Source organism: Thalassophryne amazonica, chromosome 14, assembly GCF_902500255.1.
Source record: "Thalassophryne amazonica chromosome 14, fThaAma1.1, whole genome shotgun sequence".
Lineage (NCBI taxonomy): Eukaryota > Metazoa > Chordata > Actinopteri > Batrachoidiformes > Batrachoididae > Thalassophryne > Thalassophryne amazonica.
The window spans coordinates 29,941,387-29,958,534 of NC_047116.1; the positions used below are offsets into that span (position 1 = coordinate 29,941,387).

At 41.0% G+C, this 17,148-nt stretch overlaps 1 protein-coding gene across 2 annotated transcripts; it reads right to left on the minus strand.

The window, feature by feature from the left end:
• Positions 1-615: 615 nt before the first annotated feature.
• Positions 616-16,683, minus strand: klhl23 (kelch-like family member 23). Of its 2 annotated transcripts, XM_034186928.1 has the most exons (4): positions 16,389-16,683; positions 6,126-7,352; positions 3,407-3,559; positions 621-1,424 (listed from the first exon to the last, which is right to left on the minus strand). In XM_034186928.1, the coding sequence occupies exons 1-4, from the start codon at positions 16,393-16,395 to the stop codon at positions 1,114-1,116; spliced, it is 1,698 nt and encodes a 565-aa protein (XP_034042819.1). In that variant the 5' UTR covers positions 16,396-16,683; the 3' UTR covers positions 621-1,113. The 2 variants fall into 2 exon arrangements, with proteins under 2 accessions (XP_034042820.1, XP_034042819.1); XM_034186929.1 differs by lacking the exon at positions 3,407-3,559 and having other exon boundaries at positions 616-1,424.
• Between the last annotated feature and the right edge of the window lie 465 nt (positions 16,684-17,148).

Genomic DNA, 17,148 nt, shown 5'->3' on the forward strand with positions numbered 1-17,148 from the left:
GCTAATTTTCAGTAAAAATATAATGCATTTCATTGTAATTGTATGTAATTCTCACAACATAATTATTCCTTTTTGGTTAATGGCCCTCTATCCAGATTCATTTTTGGCCCTTCAAAATAAAGAATCTAGACATCTCTTCACTGGACATTTTGTGACACCAATTAAAATAAAATAAAAAAGGTGAGATGGTGCTGATTTACCAGCATAACACTGTATTTCCATCAGTGTATCTAACTATGACACCAATTAGACTGCAACATTTTATGTCAGTAAATGTGATGGTATTCATGATTAAGCAGTCTGGGGTTTAATTACTTAAAAAAAAAAAAAAAAATCTTGAAACGTTCCAACACAGTGAAAAAAAATAAACATGATGAATAAAATAAGGAATTACTGTAATACATTTAATACATGTGACTGTTAAATTCATGCAGGTGTAGCAGTTTATTAATCATACAGATTGGTGAAGCTCTGTCAGATCTAGTTTGATTTTTAAGGTTAAGGTGGAAAATGTAAGATGCAGTGAATCCCAAAGTGTGGTCTGTGGCCCCCTGGTGGACCTTGAATTCAGTGCAGCTGAGCAGAGAGAATTAAAAATACAAAAGTAAAAAAGAAAGAAAGAAAAAGTCTTTCATGTTCAGTTTTGTAATAAAAGTTATTACAAAAAGATTTTCAGTCATTTAAAAATATAATCAGAAGTAATAAAGCCCAGGAATGAAAATTACATGTTCTTAATTTAGCTAATGTAGGTTTTAACAAATTTTAACAGATGATCAGGTTTCAAAGTGGGCTGTGGAGTTCTTAAAGTTGGTTGATCTAATCTAATATAATGTAGTTTTTAAATTTGGGAATGGCTGATCTGATTTAATTTTAGTCTTTTTGACCAAATTCTGTTTTTGCAATTTAATCAAACCAAAAAATAATAAATAAAACTGACAATCAATAGAGCCCTGAGTGTAACATTTTCTTGGAAAATGCTCTTGCAGTGCAAACCATGAGTTGGTTTTGCAAGGATCAACATCAGTATTATTGTAGTTTTTTTTTTTTTTTAAGTATTGAAGCATTTGGTCTACATTGCACAGAATGAGAATCATTTGAGGGAACAGCTAGATACTAAACACTGTAAACACAAACACATCCATGAGATCTGGACGGGCTGGGAAGAGTCCCCACAATCTCCCAAGAGTCCACTTCAGGGTCATATTTCTCAATACTTTGGAGATAAGTCCCTCTGGAGTACGAATAGCCTCCTGTTACATAAATACAGCCATTGATCACCGCCGCCCCACACTCCATCCTCCTCTCCTTCATCACCGATATTTGCCTCCATTCATCTTTGTCGGTCTCGTAGCAGTCCGCGATAGTCGTCTGTCCACCCACCAAATACAGTTTGTTCTCCAGAGACACAGAACACAGACCATACTCTAAAAAAGGGGGCATCACATTAGAATTCAAACAATAATTCTGGTCATCAAATTTAATTGTTTGCATTTCGGTTGCCCTGTTTTTGGTCAGGGCTGCCACAACAGGTCTATATTGGGTTTTGTCAAGTTTTACACCAGGTACTCTTCCTGACACAACTGCAGATCATCCATAGAGGTCTCCCATCCAACAGTAGTCAGTCCCTGATTGTGCAAGTTCTCCTACTTACAAAGATGATAGAGGTCTGTAATTTTCATCATAGGTACACTTCAACTATGAGACAAAATGAGGGAAAAAAAAAAAAAAAAAAAAAAACAGAAAATCACATTGTAGGATTTTTTTTAAAGAATTTATTTGTAAATTATGGTGGAAAATAAGTATTTTGTCACCCACAAACAAGCAAGATTTCTGTCTTTCACAGACCTGTAACTTCTTCTTTAAGAAGCTCTTCTGTCCTCCACCTGTTACCTGTATTAATGGCACCTGTTAAAACTCGTTATCTGTATAAAAGACACCTATCCACAGCCTCAAACAGACTCCCAACTCAACCATGGCCAAGACCAAAGAGCTGTTGAAGGATACCAGGAAGAACATTGTAGACCTGCACCAGGCTGGGAAGAGTGAATCTACAATAGTCAAGCAGGTTGGTGTGAATAAATCAACTGTGGGAGTAACTAAGAAAATGGAAGACATACAAAACCATTGATAATCTCGCTCGATCTGGGGCTTCAAGCAAGATCTCATCCCGTGGGGTCAAAATGATCATGAGAACAGTGAACAAAAATCCCAGAACTACATGGAGGGACCGGATGAATGACGTGTCCCCCTGCTTAAGCCAGTACATGTCCAGGCCCGTCTGAAGTTTGTCAGAGAGCATATGATGATCCAGAAGAGGATTGGAAGAATATCATGTGGTCAGCTGAAACCAAAATAGAACTTTTTGGTAAAAACTCAACTCATTGTGTTTGGAGGAAGAAGAATGCTGAGTTGCATTCCAAGAACACCATACCTACTGTGAAGCATGGGGGTGGAAACATCATGGTTTGGGGCTGTTTTTCTGCAAAGGGGACAGGACAATTGATCCGTGTTAAGAAGAGAATGAACGGGGCCATGTATCATGAGATTTTAAGCCAAAACCTCCTTCCATCAGTGAGAGCATTGAAGATGCAACATGGCTGGGTCTTCCAGCATGACAATGATCCCAAACACACCGCTCAGGCAATGAAGGAGTGGCTCCATAAAAAGCATTTCATGGTCCTGGAGTGGCTGAGCCAGTCTCCAGACCTCAACCCCATAGAAAATTTGTGGAGGGAGTTGGACGTCCGTGTTGCCCAGCGACAGCCCCAAAACATCATTGCTCCAGAGGAGATCTGCATGGAGGAATGGGCCAAAATACCAGCTACAGTGTGTGTAAACCTGGTGAAGACTTACAGGAAACATTTGACCTCTGTCATTGCCAACAAAGGATATGTTACAAAGTATTGAGTTGAACTTTTGTTATTGACCAAATACTTGTTTTCCACCATAATTTACAAATAAATTCTTAAAAAAAAAAAAAAAAATCATACAATGTGATTTCCTGGATTTTTTTTCCCTATAGTTTAAGTGTACCTATGATGAAAATTACAGATCTCTCTCATCTTTCTAAGTAGGAGAACTTGCACAATCAGGGACTGACTAAATACTTTTTTTTACCCCACTGTACTAACCAGGACCCTCTCTGCTTAGCTTCTGTGATCTGACAGGATCAGGCTTACACAGAACAGACTGGCTACATAAGACAGTTTTAATCATCATAAATAATTAATTTCACTATTAAGATTTTTTTAAAGATTTTTTTTAAAGAACATTCTAAACAATATCTTTGGGCTTGAAGAGATCACCTCATTGATGGCCATTTTTGATTGTTTTCTGATAAAAGTAAGAAAATGTTGACAGATGAATAGATAATAAAGATGCATAGCCCTTTTTCCTGTTGTCATACCTGGATGAGGACTTATTGTAATGATTGTCCACTCATTGACATCTGCCTTGTAAACCTGGACTTTTTCATAAGTGCAGCTTCCTCTGTACCCATAGTGGCCTCCAGTCACGTAGATTTTATCTCCTGCCACACAAGCAGTGGCATTTCCTACACCTGTGGGGGGGGAAAAGATTTAATATTCACTCCAATTTAGGCATTTATTATTTAAGTTGTACAATTTTTGTGGCATTACTGCTAATTTGCATTGAGAAAGTAAAAGTTTAGAAATGGTAATTGGACATGTGCTGATAAATGTTGACTTTCACTTTGTTGATCCACTATTGATCTGGATATCGTGATATTATCCACTTTTCCAGCTATTATCTGTATCCAAAAATACTCCACAGACACTGACGTGATACATCCTTATCCTTGCATTTAGTCTGTAATGTAGCTAAATAACAGTGCATAGCACTGTTGTCCCGGCCACTAAATTAACTATGCGTCATCCAGAAATTTTGTCCAGTTCTAAAAAACAACCAAAGGGTTTCACTAGCGCTGCCTGTACATCAACATCACTTTTGGCCAATACAGCAAAAAGATTTAGGAATAATAGTAAAAAAAATGGTGCAGATGGTGTTGATGAGATAATGTGCAGCCTTCTCAACTATCACAGTGTGTGTGTTGCATCGGGAAAGATGCTGATTGGTTGAATTTACAGATGAAGTCGATGTTTGCATCAAAAACATATGTACTATTTCTGCACACAGATAACCCATGTAAATGTTTTCTTTTTATACTATCTCCTCTACTAAGAGACTGAGAGCTGCTTACATTCCAGGCTTCTTCTACACTGCCCATTCTGGTTCTATATACAGCACTGCCCCCTGGTGGCAACGTTGCACAAGGGAAGCCTGCAAATATGCGATCGGCTTTACCTGTCAATCAAGATGAAAAAGTGAACACTGGCCCTTATTGTCAGATGCCATTGTTGCAAAGCAAGCTTCACCAAGCCTATTTTGCCACAACTTGTTGCCAACAGGAAGTGATGTTACACCCCCCGCGCTTCCAATGACTATATACAATCATAGAATTCTGGGACTTAAAGGTAGTTTAAGTGAAACCCCCACCATATATACTCAGGGTCACCACACTGGGTCTGGTATGCAAAACATGTTCACTGGATGATCTTCCTGACAACTTGATATACAAGGAGAATGGCACACAGGTGGCCTTGGATCAGAGGTCATCTATCTGACAGACAAACGCACTAACCCCTTGACTGTCTCAAAAGCCTGACCATATATACGAGGTCTATTAGAAAAGTATCCGACCTTATTATTTTTTTCAAAAACCATATGGATTTGAATCACGTGTGATTACATCAGACATGCTTGAACCCTCGTGGGCATGCAAGAGTTTTTTCACGCCTGTCGGTTACGTCATTCGCCTGTGGGGAGTCTTTGAGTGAGGAGTGGCCCACCCTCTCGTCTATTTTTTCATTGTTTAGGAATGGCTCAGAGACTGCTGCTTTGTTTGATCAAAATTTTTTCAAAACTGTAAGGCACAACTGAGTGGACACCATTCGATAAATTCAGCTGGTTTTCTGTAAAAATTTTAACGGCTGATGAGAGATTTTGGTCCGGCAGTGTCGCTTTAAGGACAGCCCACAGTGCCTGACGGCAATCTGCGCTTCCAGGCGGCAGCGTCTCGCAGTTTCAAGTTGAAAACTTCCACATTTCAGGCTCTGTTGACCCAGGAAGTCATCAGAGAACAGAGAACTTTCAGAAGAAGTCGGCATGAGGAGTTTATTCGGACATTCCATTGTTAACGGACATTTTGTAATCAAAGAACGTGTGGGCAGAGTCGCATGTCGGGCCGGACCCGACCGCGGGGGGTCATGACAGGAAAAACACCTCCGTTGGAAACCTTAACGGACAAGTTGGAACATGCCCAAGCTGTTAAACAATTTCTCAGTTACTCACTTGTTGAAAGCCATCAAAAGCCACCTGAATTTTACAAATGGTTTTCAACACGGAGGTGTTTTTCCTGTCGCGGCGCACACAGATTCGCCGAGTCGTCACAGAAACGACTCTGTGAATTTGCGCGTACGTCTTTCATTAAAAAATGTCCTTAAACAGTGGAATGTCCGCATAAAGTCCTCATGCCGGCCTCTTCTGAATCTTCTCTGTTCTCTCACGACGTCCTGGGTGAATTAAGCCTTAAATTAGGATGTTTTCAGGTCGAAACAGGCCGATGACGGCGCCTGGAAGCGCTGCGCGACGTCCCGATCCGTGGGAAGTCCTTACAGCGACAGAAACACCCCATAATCTCTCATCAGCCATTAAACTTTTCACTGGAAACCAACTAAATTTCTCGAATAGTGTCCACTCGGATATTCCTCACAGGTCCAGAAAGAATTTTGATAAAGCAACACGCGGTCTCGAGCAGCATGTGAAACAAAAGAATTCAGCCGAGAGGGCGGGACCACATCTCACTCAAGGCCTGCCCACAGGGAAATGACGTCACCGACACGCGTGAAAAAACTCACGCATGCACACGAGGGTTCAAGCATGATTGGTGTAATCGCACGTCATTCAAATCCATATAGCTAAAAAAAATAAATAAATAAAAGTGTTGGTTTCTTATCTAATAGACCTCGTAAGTGTGGAAAAGATTCTGCACAATATGACCCCATTACAATGATTCCGTTATTTTAATATGACACTGTCTTTCATACCTTGGATCAATTTGGCCACAGGATACCATTTCTTTTTCAACGGATCATAAAATTCTGTCTCTTGCTCCGGAGCTCCTCCTCTGTATCCTCCGATGGCATAAATGCATCCATGCAGCGCCACAGAGCAGTGGTAATACCGAGCTGTTATCATGGGGCAGCCTTCTGTCCATTCATCAAAGTCACAGTTATAAATGGAAACCGTGTCCACAGCCTCAACAGTGTTGGTCCTATAACCTCCAGTGACGTAGATATTTGCCCCGAGTAAAGTGACGCTGTAGCTTTCTCTTGCGTGGTCAGGCATGTCTTTTCCTTGCAGCCATGAGTTGGTGACAGGATCCCATATGTGCACTTCACAAAGGGGGTGCCAGTAGTAGCCGCCAATTATATACATGCTTGATGTATTTCGATTTGCTGGTTTGTCCTTGCAGCTGGTCTTTATTGACTGAATGATCAGTGACTTAACTTTCCCTGTCCTGCTATGCAAGCATTTCCTGTGTACCTCCAGAGCAGCTTTGAAGTAAGCATCATCCAGATTAAAATAAGTGGAATGCAGCAGGTCTGCAGCGTGCTGAAGACGGTTATCCAAGTCATAAGTTACCCATTTGTCCACAGCATCTATCAGCACTTCATCCCTGTGCATGCTGAGGCTCTGTGCAGCCATCAGGGATTTCATCCTATCATGGTCCAACTCTAGGAACTCCTCTTGCTCAATGAGCTCTGTAAACCTGCTCAAGGTGACCCTCCGGGCCTCCCTCTCCAGGCTGGGGCAGGCGTGCAGCTGAGCAAAAGCGTGCATACCCAGGCAATTATCCGCATCCAAGAGGCGGATGAGAAACTCCTCACATGCTTGTTTGACAGAGTTGAACTGGAGGAGGTCTGCAGCCTCCAACAGGCTCTGCACGTTGCTCTCCGTGATGCACACCTGTGCAGTGTAGACATAGTTCACCAAAGCACCCAGAATGGCAGCGTCAATCCCGGTCAGGGTGATGGTGCTGTCTGACCTCTCCCTCATATCGGCTGTGAACATGACTTCAAAATAGGAGCTGCGAGCGGAGAGCAGCAATTTATGACAGTGAAACACCTGCTGAGAATCGGCACATTGCAGAGTGACATCAGTAAACATGCCGCTAATGTATAACTGCTTGAGGGCATCCAGGAGCTTAGTTGGATAGTCAGTATCACAGTAGTTATATGTGTAGATGTCAGTTTGCTTATTTGACATGATATCTGAAAGGAAAACAAAAAAAAAAGATTTAGCAAAACTACATTTGCATCCCGTTCTTGTCACCTTATCTGACAATTCACATTCACTCCATTGTCTGGATTCATTAGACCCTGCAGAGGTTTGGAACAACTTAACATGCTGAAAGTGATTGTAAGGACAGTACATAAATGGGCTAACACAAGACAATCATTAAAAAGAAGTTTTTCATATTTTTGGAACAAGGCCTTTTCATATAAATTTGGCTGTAAAAACTTTTAGATATAATTAGTTGACAAACATTCAAACATGATTTTTCATTATGATAAAGCCTTTAATTGTTGATGTTTAGGTTTAACAGTGGCAAAATACTTACACCTTTAAAGGGCCACTACCTCATAATGACTGGTACACCCAAAACCTACTTTTCAGCCCTGCGAGTTTTGTTAAATTTAACAGTGTCACTATAAAGATATGGATTTGCCCTGCTCTTTTGAGTCTGTATGTGTTCAAAACATTCCAATTCATTCTTATATACAGTAGTGTTCAGAATAATAGTAGTGCTATGTGACTAAAAAGATTAATCCAGGTTTTGAGTATATTTCTTATTGTTACATGGGAAACAAGGTACCAGTAGATTCAGTAGATTCTCACAAATCCAACAAGACCAAGCAATTCATGATATACACACTCTTAAGGCTATGAAATTGGGCTATTAGTAAAAAAAAAAAAAAAGAAAAGGGGGGTGTTCACAATAATAGTACAATCTACTGTTGACGGACATGCCCTTGAAATGGGTGTTTCAACAAGACAATGACCCCAAGTACACTAGTAAATGAGAAAAATCTTGGTTCGAAACCAACAAAATTAATGCCTCGCAGATGTGAAGAAATCATGAAAAACTGTGGTTATACAACTAAATACTAGTTTAGTGATTCACAGGATTGCTAAAAAAGCAGTTTGAACATAATAGTTTTGAGTTTGTAGCGTCAACAACAGATGCTACTATTATTGTGAACACTCCCTTTTCTACTTTTTTTTTTTAAATAGCCCAATTTCATAGCCTTAAGAGTGTGCATATCATTAATGCTTGGTCTTGTTGGATTTGTGAGAATCTACTGGTACCTTGTTTCCCATGTAACAATAAGAAATATACTCAAAACCTGGATTAATCTTTTTAGTCACATAGCACTACTGCTATTCTGAAAACTACTGTATATACACTGAGGAAAATAAGTATTTTGTATAAGCAGTAGTATAAGTATGTTTTTGAGAACTTTAATTGCAAGCACTAGGTCACTATATACAGTGAGGAAAATAAGTATTTGAACACCCTGTGATTCTCCCACTTACAAATCATGGAGGGGTCTGAAATTTTCATCTTAGGTGCACGTCCACTGTGAGAGACATAATCTTAAAAAAAAAAATCCGGATATCATAATGTATGATTTTTTTTTAAATAATTTATTTGTATGTTACTGCTGCAAATAAGTATTTGAACACCTGCCAATCAGCAAGAATTCTGGCTCACAAATGAAATCAATTTTATTTATATAGCGCCAAATCACAACAAACAGTTGCCCCAAGGTGCTTTATATTGTAAGGCAAAGCCATACAATAATTACGGAAAAACCCCAACGGTCAAAACGACCCCCTGTGAGCAAGCACTTGGCAACAGTGGGAAGGAAAAACTCCCTTTTAACAGGAAGAAACCTCCAGCAGAACCAGGCTCAGGGAGGGGCAGTCTTCTGCTGGGATTGGTTGGGGCTGAGGGAGAGAACCGGGAAAAAGACATGCTGTGGAGGGGAGCAGAGATCAATCACTAATGATTAAATGCAGAGTGGTGCATACAGAGCAAAAAGAGAAAGAAACACTCAATGCATTATGGGAACGCCCCAGCAGTCTAAGTCTATAGCAGCATAACTAAGGGATGGTTCAGGGTCACCCGATCCAGCCCTAACTATAAGCTTTAGCAAAAAGGAAAGTTTTAAGCCTAATCTTAAAAGTAGAGAGGGTGTCTGTCTCCCTGATCCGAATTGGGAGCTGGTTCCACAGGAGAGGAGCCTGAAAGCTGAAGGCTCTGCCTCCCATTCTACTCTTACAAACCCTAGGAACTACAAGTAAGCCTGCAGTCTGAGAGTGAAGCGCTCTATTGGGGTGATATGGTACTATGAGGTCCCTAAGATAAGAAGGGACCTGACTATTCAAAACCTTATAAGAAAGAAGAAGAATTTTAAATTCTATTCTAGAATTAACAGGAAGCCAATGAAGAGAGGCCAATATGGGTGAGATATGTTCTCTCCTTCTAGTCCCCGTCAGTACTCTAGCTGCAGCGTTTTGAATTAACTGAAGGCTTTTCAGGGAACTTTTAGGACAACCTGATAATAATGAATTACAATAGTCCAGCCTAGAGGAAATAAATGCATGAATTAGTTTTTCAGCATCACTCTGAGACAAGACCTTTCTAATTTTAGAGATATTGCGTAAATGCAAAAAAGCAGTCTTACATATTTGTTTAATATGCGCTTTGAATGACATATCCTGATCAAAAATGACTCCAAGATTTCTCACAGTATTACTAGAGGTCAGGGTAATGCCATCCAGAGTAAGGATCTGGTTAGACACCATGTTTCTAAGATTTGTGGGGCCAAGTACAATAACTTCAGTTTTATCTGAGTTTAAAAGCAGGAAATTAGAGGTCATCCATGTCCTTATGTCTGTAAGACAATCCTGCAGTTTAGCTAATTGGTGTGTCCCCTCTGGCTTCATGGATAGATAAAGCTGGGTATCATCTGCGTAACAATGAAAATTTAAGCAATGCTGTCTAATAATACTGCCTAAGGGAAGCATGTATAAAGTGAATAAAATTGGTCCTAGCACAGAACCTTGTGGAACTCCATAATTAACCTTAGTCTGTGAAGAAGATTCCCCATTTACATGAACAAATTGTAATCTATTAGATAAATATGATTCAAACCACCGCAGCGCAGTGCCTTTAATACCTACGGTATGCTCTAATCTCTGTAATAAAATTTTATGGTCAACAGTATCAAAAGCAGCTCTGAGGTCTAACAGAACAAGCACAGAGATGAGTCCACTGTCTGAGGCCATAAGAAGATCATTTGTAACCTTCACTAATGCTGTTTCTGTATTATGATGAATTCTAAAACCTGACTGAAACTCTTCAAATAGACCATTCCTCTGCAGATGATCAGTTAGCTGTTTAACAACTACCCTTTCAAGAATTTTTGAGAGAAAAGGAAGGTTGGAGATTGGCCTATAATTAGCTAAGATAGCTGGGTCAAGTGATGGCTTTTTAAGTAATGGTTTAATTACTGCCACCTTAAAAGCCTGTGGTACATAGCCAACTAATAAAGATAGATTGATCATATTTAAGATCGAAGCATTAAATAATGGTAGGGCTTCCTTGAGCAGCCTGGTAGGAATGGGGTCTAATAGACATGTTGATGGTTTGGATGAAGTAACTAATGAAAATAACTCAGACAGAACAATCTGAGAGAAAGAGTCTAACCAAATACCGGCATCACTGAAAGCAGCCAAAGATAATGATACGTCTTTGGGATGGTTATGAGTAATTTTTTCTCTAATAGTTAAAATTTTATTAGCAAAGAAAGTCATGAAGTCATTACTAGTTAAAGTTAAAGGAATACTCGGCTCAATAGAGCTCTGACTCTGTCAGCCTGGCTACAGTGCTGAAAAGAAACCTGGGGTTGTTCTTATTTTCTTCAATTAGTGATGAGTAGTAAGATGTCCTAGCTTTACGGAGGGCTTTTTTATAGAGCAACAGACTCTTTTTCCAGGCTAAGTGAAGATCTTCTAAATTAGTGAGACGCCATTTCCTCTCCAACTTACGGGTTATCTGCTTTAAGCTGCGAGTTTGAGTTATACCACGGAGTCAGGCACTTCTGATTTAAAGCTCTCTTTTTCAGAGGAGCTACAGCATCCAAAGTTGTCTTCAATGAGGATGTAAAACTATTGACGAGATACTCTATCTCACTTACAGAGTTTAGGTAGCTACTCTGCACTGTGTTGGTATATGGCATTAGGGAACATAAAGAAGGAAACATATCCTTAAACCTAGTTACAGCGCTTTCTGAAAGACTTCTAGTGTAATGAAACTTATTCCCCACTGCTGGGTAGTCCATCAGAGTAAATGTAAATGTTATTAAGAAATGATCAGACAGAAGGGAGTTTTCAGGGAATACTGTTAAGTCTTCAATTTCCATACCATAAGTCAGAACAAGATCTAAGATATGATTAAAGTGGTGGGTGGACTCATTTACATTTTGAGCAAAGCCAATTGAGTCTAATAATAGATTAAATGCAGTGTTGAGGCTGTCATTCTCAGCATCTGTGTGGATGTTAAAATCGCCCACTATAATTACACACAGACCTGTTAATTTTTATTTAAGAAGCCCTCTTATTCTGCACTCTTTACCTGTATTAATTGCACCTGTTTGAACTTGTTACCTGTATAAAAGACACCTGTTCACACACCCAGTCACACTCCAACCTGTCCACCATAGCCAAGACCAAAGAGCTGTCTAAGGACACCAGGGACAAAACTGTAGACCTGCACAAGGCTGGGATGGACTACAGGACAACAGGCAAGCTGGGATGAACTACAGGACAACAGGCAAGCAGCTTGGTAGAAGACAACAACTGTTATGATTATTTATTAGAAAGTGGAAGAAACACAAGATGACTGTCAATCTCCCTCGGTCTAGGAGTCCATGCAAGATCTCACTTTGTGGGGTAAGGATGATTCTGAGAAAGCTCAGAACTACACAGGAGGACCTGGCCAATGACCTGAAGAGAGCTGGGACCACAGTCAAAGATTACATTAGTAACACATGATGCTGTCATGGTTTAAAATCCCACAGGGCAGCAAGGTCCCCCTGCTCAAGCCAGCACATGTCCAGGCCTGTTTGAAGTTCACCAGTGACCATCTGGATGATCCAGAGGAGGCATGGGAGAAGGTCATGTGGTCAGATGAGACCAGAATAGAGCTTTTTGGAATCAACTCCACTTACCATGTTTAGAGGATGAGAACAACCCCAAGAAAACCATCCCAACCGTGAAGCATGGGGGTGGAAACATCATACTCTGGGGGTGCTCTTCTGCAAAGGGGACAGGACGACTGCACCGTACTGAAGGGAGGATGGATGGGGTCATGTATTGCGAGATTTTGGCAAACAACCTCCTTCCCTCAGTAAGAACATTGAAGATGGGTCATGGCTGGGTCTTCCAGCATGACAGTGACCCCAGACACACAGCCAGGGCAACTAAGGAGGGGCTCCGTAAGAAGCATTTCAAGATCCTGGAGTGGCCTGGCCAGTCTCCAGACCAGAACTCAATAGAAAATCTTTGGAGGGAGCTGAAACTCCAAACCTCCAAACCAAATCCCTGCTGCAGTGTGTGCAAACCTGGTGAAAAACTACAGGAAACATTTGACCTCTGTAATTGCAAACAAAGGCTACTGTACCAAATATTAACATTGATTTTCACAGGTGTTCAAATACTTATTTGCAGCAGTAACATACAAATAAATAAATAAATAAAAAAAATCATACATTGTGATTTCCAATTTTTTTTTTTTTTTAGATTATGTCTCTCACAGTGGACATGCACCTAAGATGAAAATTTCAGACCCCTCCATGTTTTCTAAGTGGGAGAACTTGCAAAATCGCAGGGTGTTCAAATACTTATTTTCCTCACTGTGTGTGTGTGTGTATACATATATATATATATATATATATATATATATACACACACACTCAACAAAAATATAAACGCAACACTTTTGGTTTTGCTCCCATTTTGTATGAGATGAACTCAAAGATCTAAAACTTTTTCCACATACACAAATCACCATTTCCCTCACATATTGTTCACAAACCAGTCTAAATCTGTGATAGTGAGCACTTCTCCTTTGCTGAGATAATCCATCCCACCTCACAGGTGTGCCATATCAAGATACTGATTAGACACCATGATTAGTGCACAGGTGTGCCTTAGACTGCCCACAATAAAAGGCCACTCTGAAAGGTGCAGTTTTATCACACAGCACAATGCCACAGATGTCACAAGATTTGAGGGAGCGTGCAATTGGCATGCTGACATCAGGAATGTCAACCAGAGCTGTTGCTCGTGTATTGAATGTTCATTTTTCTACCATAAGCCGTCTTAAAAGGCGTTTCAGAGAATTTGGCAGTACATCCAACCAGCCTCACAACCGCAGACCACGTGTAACCACACCAGCCCAGGACCTCCACATCCAGCATGTTCACCTCCAAGATCGTCTGAGACCAGCCACTCGGACAGTTGCTGAAACAATCGGTTTGCATAACCAAAGAATTTCTGCACAAACTGTCAGAAACCGTCTCAGGGAAGCTCATCTGCATGCTCGTCGTCCTCTTCGGGGTCTCTACCTGACTCCAGTTCGTCGTCGTAACCGACTTGAGTGGGCAAATGCTCACATTCGCTGGCGTTTGGCACATTGGAGAGGTGTTCTCTTCACGGATGAATCCCGGTTCACACTGTCCAGGGCAGATGGCAGACAGCGTGTGTGGCGTTGTGTGGGTGAGCGGTTTTCTGATGTCAATGTTGTGGATCGAGTGGCCCATGGTGGCGGTGGTGTTATGGTATGGGCAGGCGTCTGTTATGGATGAAGAACACAGGTGCATTTTATTGATGGCATTTTGAATGCACAGAAATACCGTGACGAGATCCTGTGGCCCATTGTTGTGCCATACATCCAAGAACATCACCTCATGTTGCAGCAGGATAATGCATGGCCCCATGTTGCAAGGATCTGTACACAATTCTTGGAAGCTGAAAATGTCCCAGTTCTTGCATGGCCGGCATACTCACCGGACATGTCACCCATTGAGCATGTTTGGGATGCTCTGGACCAGCGTATATGACAGCGTGTACCAGTTCCTGCCAATATCCAGCAACTTCGCACAGCCATTGAAGAGGAGTGGACCAACATTCCACAGGCCACAATTGACAACCTGATCAACTCTATGCGAAGGAGATGTGTTGCACTGCATGAGGCAAATGGTGGTCACACCAGATACTGACTGGTATCCCCCCCAATAAAACAAAACTGCACCTTTCAGAGTGGCCTTTTATTTTGGGCAGTCTAAGGCACACCTGTGCACTAATCATGGTGTCTAATCAGCATCTTGATATGGCACACCTGTGAGGTGGGATGGATTATCTCAGCAAAGGAGAAGTGCTCACTATCACAGATTTAGACTGGTTTGTGAACAATATTTGAGGGAAATGGTGATATTGTATATGTGGAAAAAGTTTTAGATCTTTGAGTTCATCTCATACAAAATGGGAGCAAAACCAAAAGTGTTGCATTAATATTTTTGTTGAGTGTATATATATATATATATATATATATATATATATATATATATATATATATATATATATATATATATATATATATATATATATATATATATATATATATATATATATATATAATATGCAGTACATCCAGAAAGTATTCACAGCTTAACTTTTTCCACATTTTGTTGTTACAGCCTTATTCCAAAATTAATGATTTTTTTCTCAAAATTCTACACACAACACCCCATAATGACAATGTGAAAAAAAGATTTTTGCAAATTTGTAAAACATTAAAAAAAAAAACTAAGAATTCACATGTGCATAAGTATTCCCAGCAGTTGTCACGAAGCTTAAAATTGAGTTCAGGTGCATCATTTTCTACTGCTCATCCTTGAGATGCTTCTCCAGCTTAATTGGAATCCACCTGGGGTAAATTCAGCTGATTGGACATCGCACACACCTGTCTACATATAAGGTCCCACAGTTGACAGTACATGTCAGAGCACAGCATGAAGTCAAAGGAATTTCCTGAAGTAAGTAAATGGAAGAAGCTCAGATCCACCAGAACTCTTCCTAGAGGTGGCTGCCTGTCTAAACTGTGCAATCGGGGGTGAAGGGCCTCTGTCAGGAAGGTCACTAAGAACCCAATGGTCGCTTTGTCAGAGTTCCAGCATTCTTCTGTGGAGAGAGGAGAACCTTCCAGAAGGACAGTCATCTCTGCAACAATCCATCAGTCAGGCCTGTATGGTAGAGTGGCCAGATGGAAGCCACTCCTTCGTAAAAGGCACATGGCAGCCCACCTGGAGTTTGCCAAAAGGCACCTGAATGACTCTCAGACCATGAGAAGCAAAACTCTCTGGTTTGATGAGACAAAGATGGAACTCTTTCGTGTGAATTCCAGATGTCATGTTTGGAAGAAACCAGGCACCATCCCTACAGTGAAGCATGGTGATGTCACCATCATGCTGTGGGGATGTTTTTCAGCAGCAGGAACTGGGAGACTAGTCAGGATTTAGGGAAAGATGAATGCAGCAATGTAAAGAGACATCCTGATGAAAACCTGTTCCAGAGCGCTCGTAACTTCAGACTGAGGTAACGGTTCATCTTTCAGCAGGACAATGACCCTAAACACACAGCCAAGACATCAAAAGAGTGGCTTCAGGACAACTCTGTGAATGTCCTTGAGTGGCCCAGCCAGAGTCCAGACCTGAATCTGATTGAACATCTCTGGAGAGATCTGAAAATGGCTGTGCACCGACGCTCCCCATCCAACCTGATGGAGCTTGAGAGGTGCTGAGAAGAGGAATGGGCGAACTGCCCAAACACGGGTGCACCAAGCTTTTTGCATTTGTACTAGAGGTGAGGGGGCTACAGCCCCATCAAGTCCCAGTTGAGAGCCGCCTCTGAATTTAAGGGTGGCTACAACTTTGAAAACAGACTGCAATGTAGTGGCCATACTGACAAAAAAAACAAACACACAAACAAAAAAAAAAACATATAGGTGTTCAGCCGTTCATGCAAGATCTCCCAAATAGGATATAGCACTTTGTTTTCTGTGTTCTATTACATCACATACACATTACAGCACGTGATCATGGTATTCCTGTGCCCTTTGATGAAGGTTACAGTCTGTTGATTCAGAAGCAGATTGAACCACAGATTTTTGTGCTTACCTTTCATGAATTGTCATAAATGTCCAGTGTTGTTCCGTAGACCCTCACAAAGCTCTTCTCTGCAAAAACACTCCAGCCTCGATATAGCTCCTGCAGGAGGCTCCTGTCCTATTTTGGTGTTTGTGTGCAGTCACAGATCTGTCCATCCCCCTCCTCTGCCGCAACAGCTCCCTGATAATCAAACCCAAACCACAGTCCTCACAAAACCCAAAGCTATTCGCACACCGGTTCTCCTTAAGGAGAACACAAAGCGAACACAAAGCCTCACCACAGCACAGCAAGCCACTGTTCTCCATTCATGTTTCCCCCCACTTTTACCGTTACCATGACAATTTGAGTGTGACAAGGCTTTGCTGAATCCTAGCAAGGATTAAGAGCACACAACACAGTATTTCCCTTTTTTAGGCTTATATACGGCACCCTTCAAAAATCATTATAAAACATATTTTTAGATATGATGTGGCCTTAACAGTCTTCTTATAAACAAAGCTGATTGTGAGAAACAACCTGTAGACACTGAGATGGTACAGTTTTCACTATTAATATTAAAGGGGTCATATTGTACACCCTGTGCACAAGCTAATACTATGGAATGGCACAAGTACACGTCACTTCCGGCAAAGTGGTAAATCTGAAAGTGAGAATTCGTACTTCCGTGACTGGCCACCCAATCACTTGTCTATTGAAAACAGCTGGTTTGGTTTTGTCTCTAACTTGCTTCTGTCAGCCAGCTGTTAGCTGTTATTGCATGGAACGATAT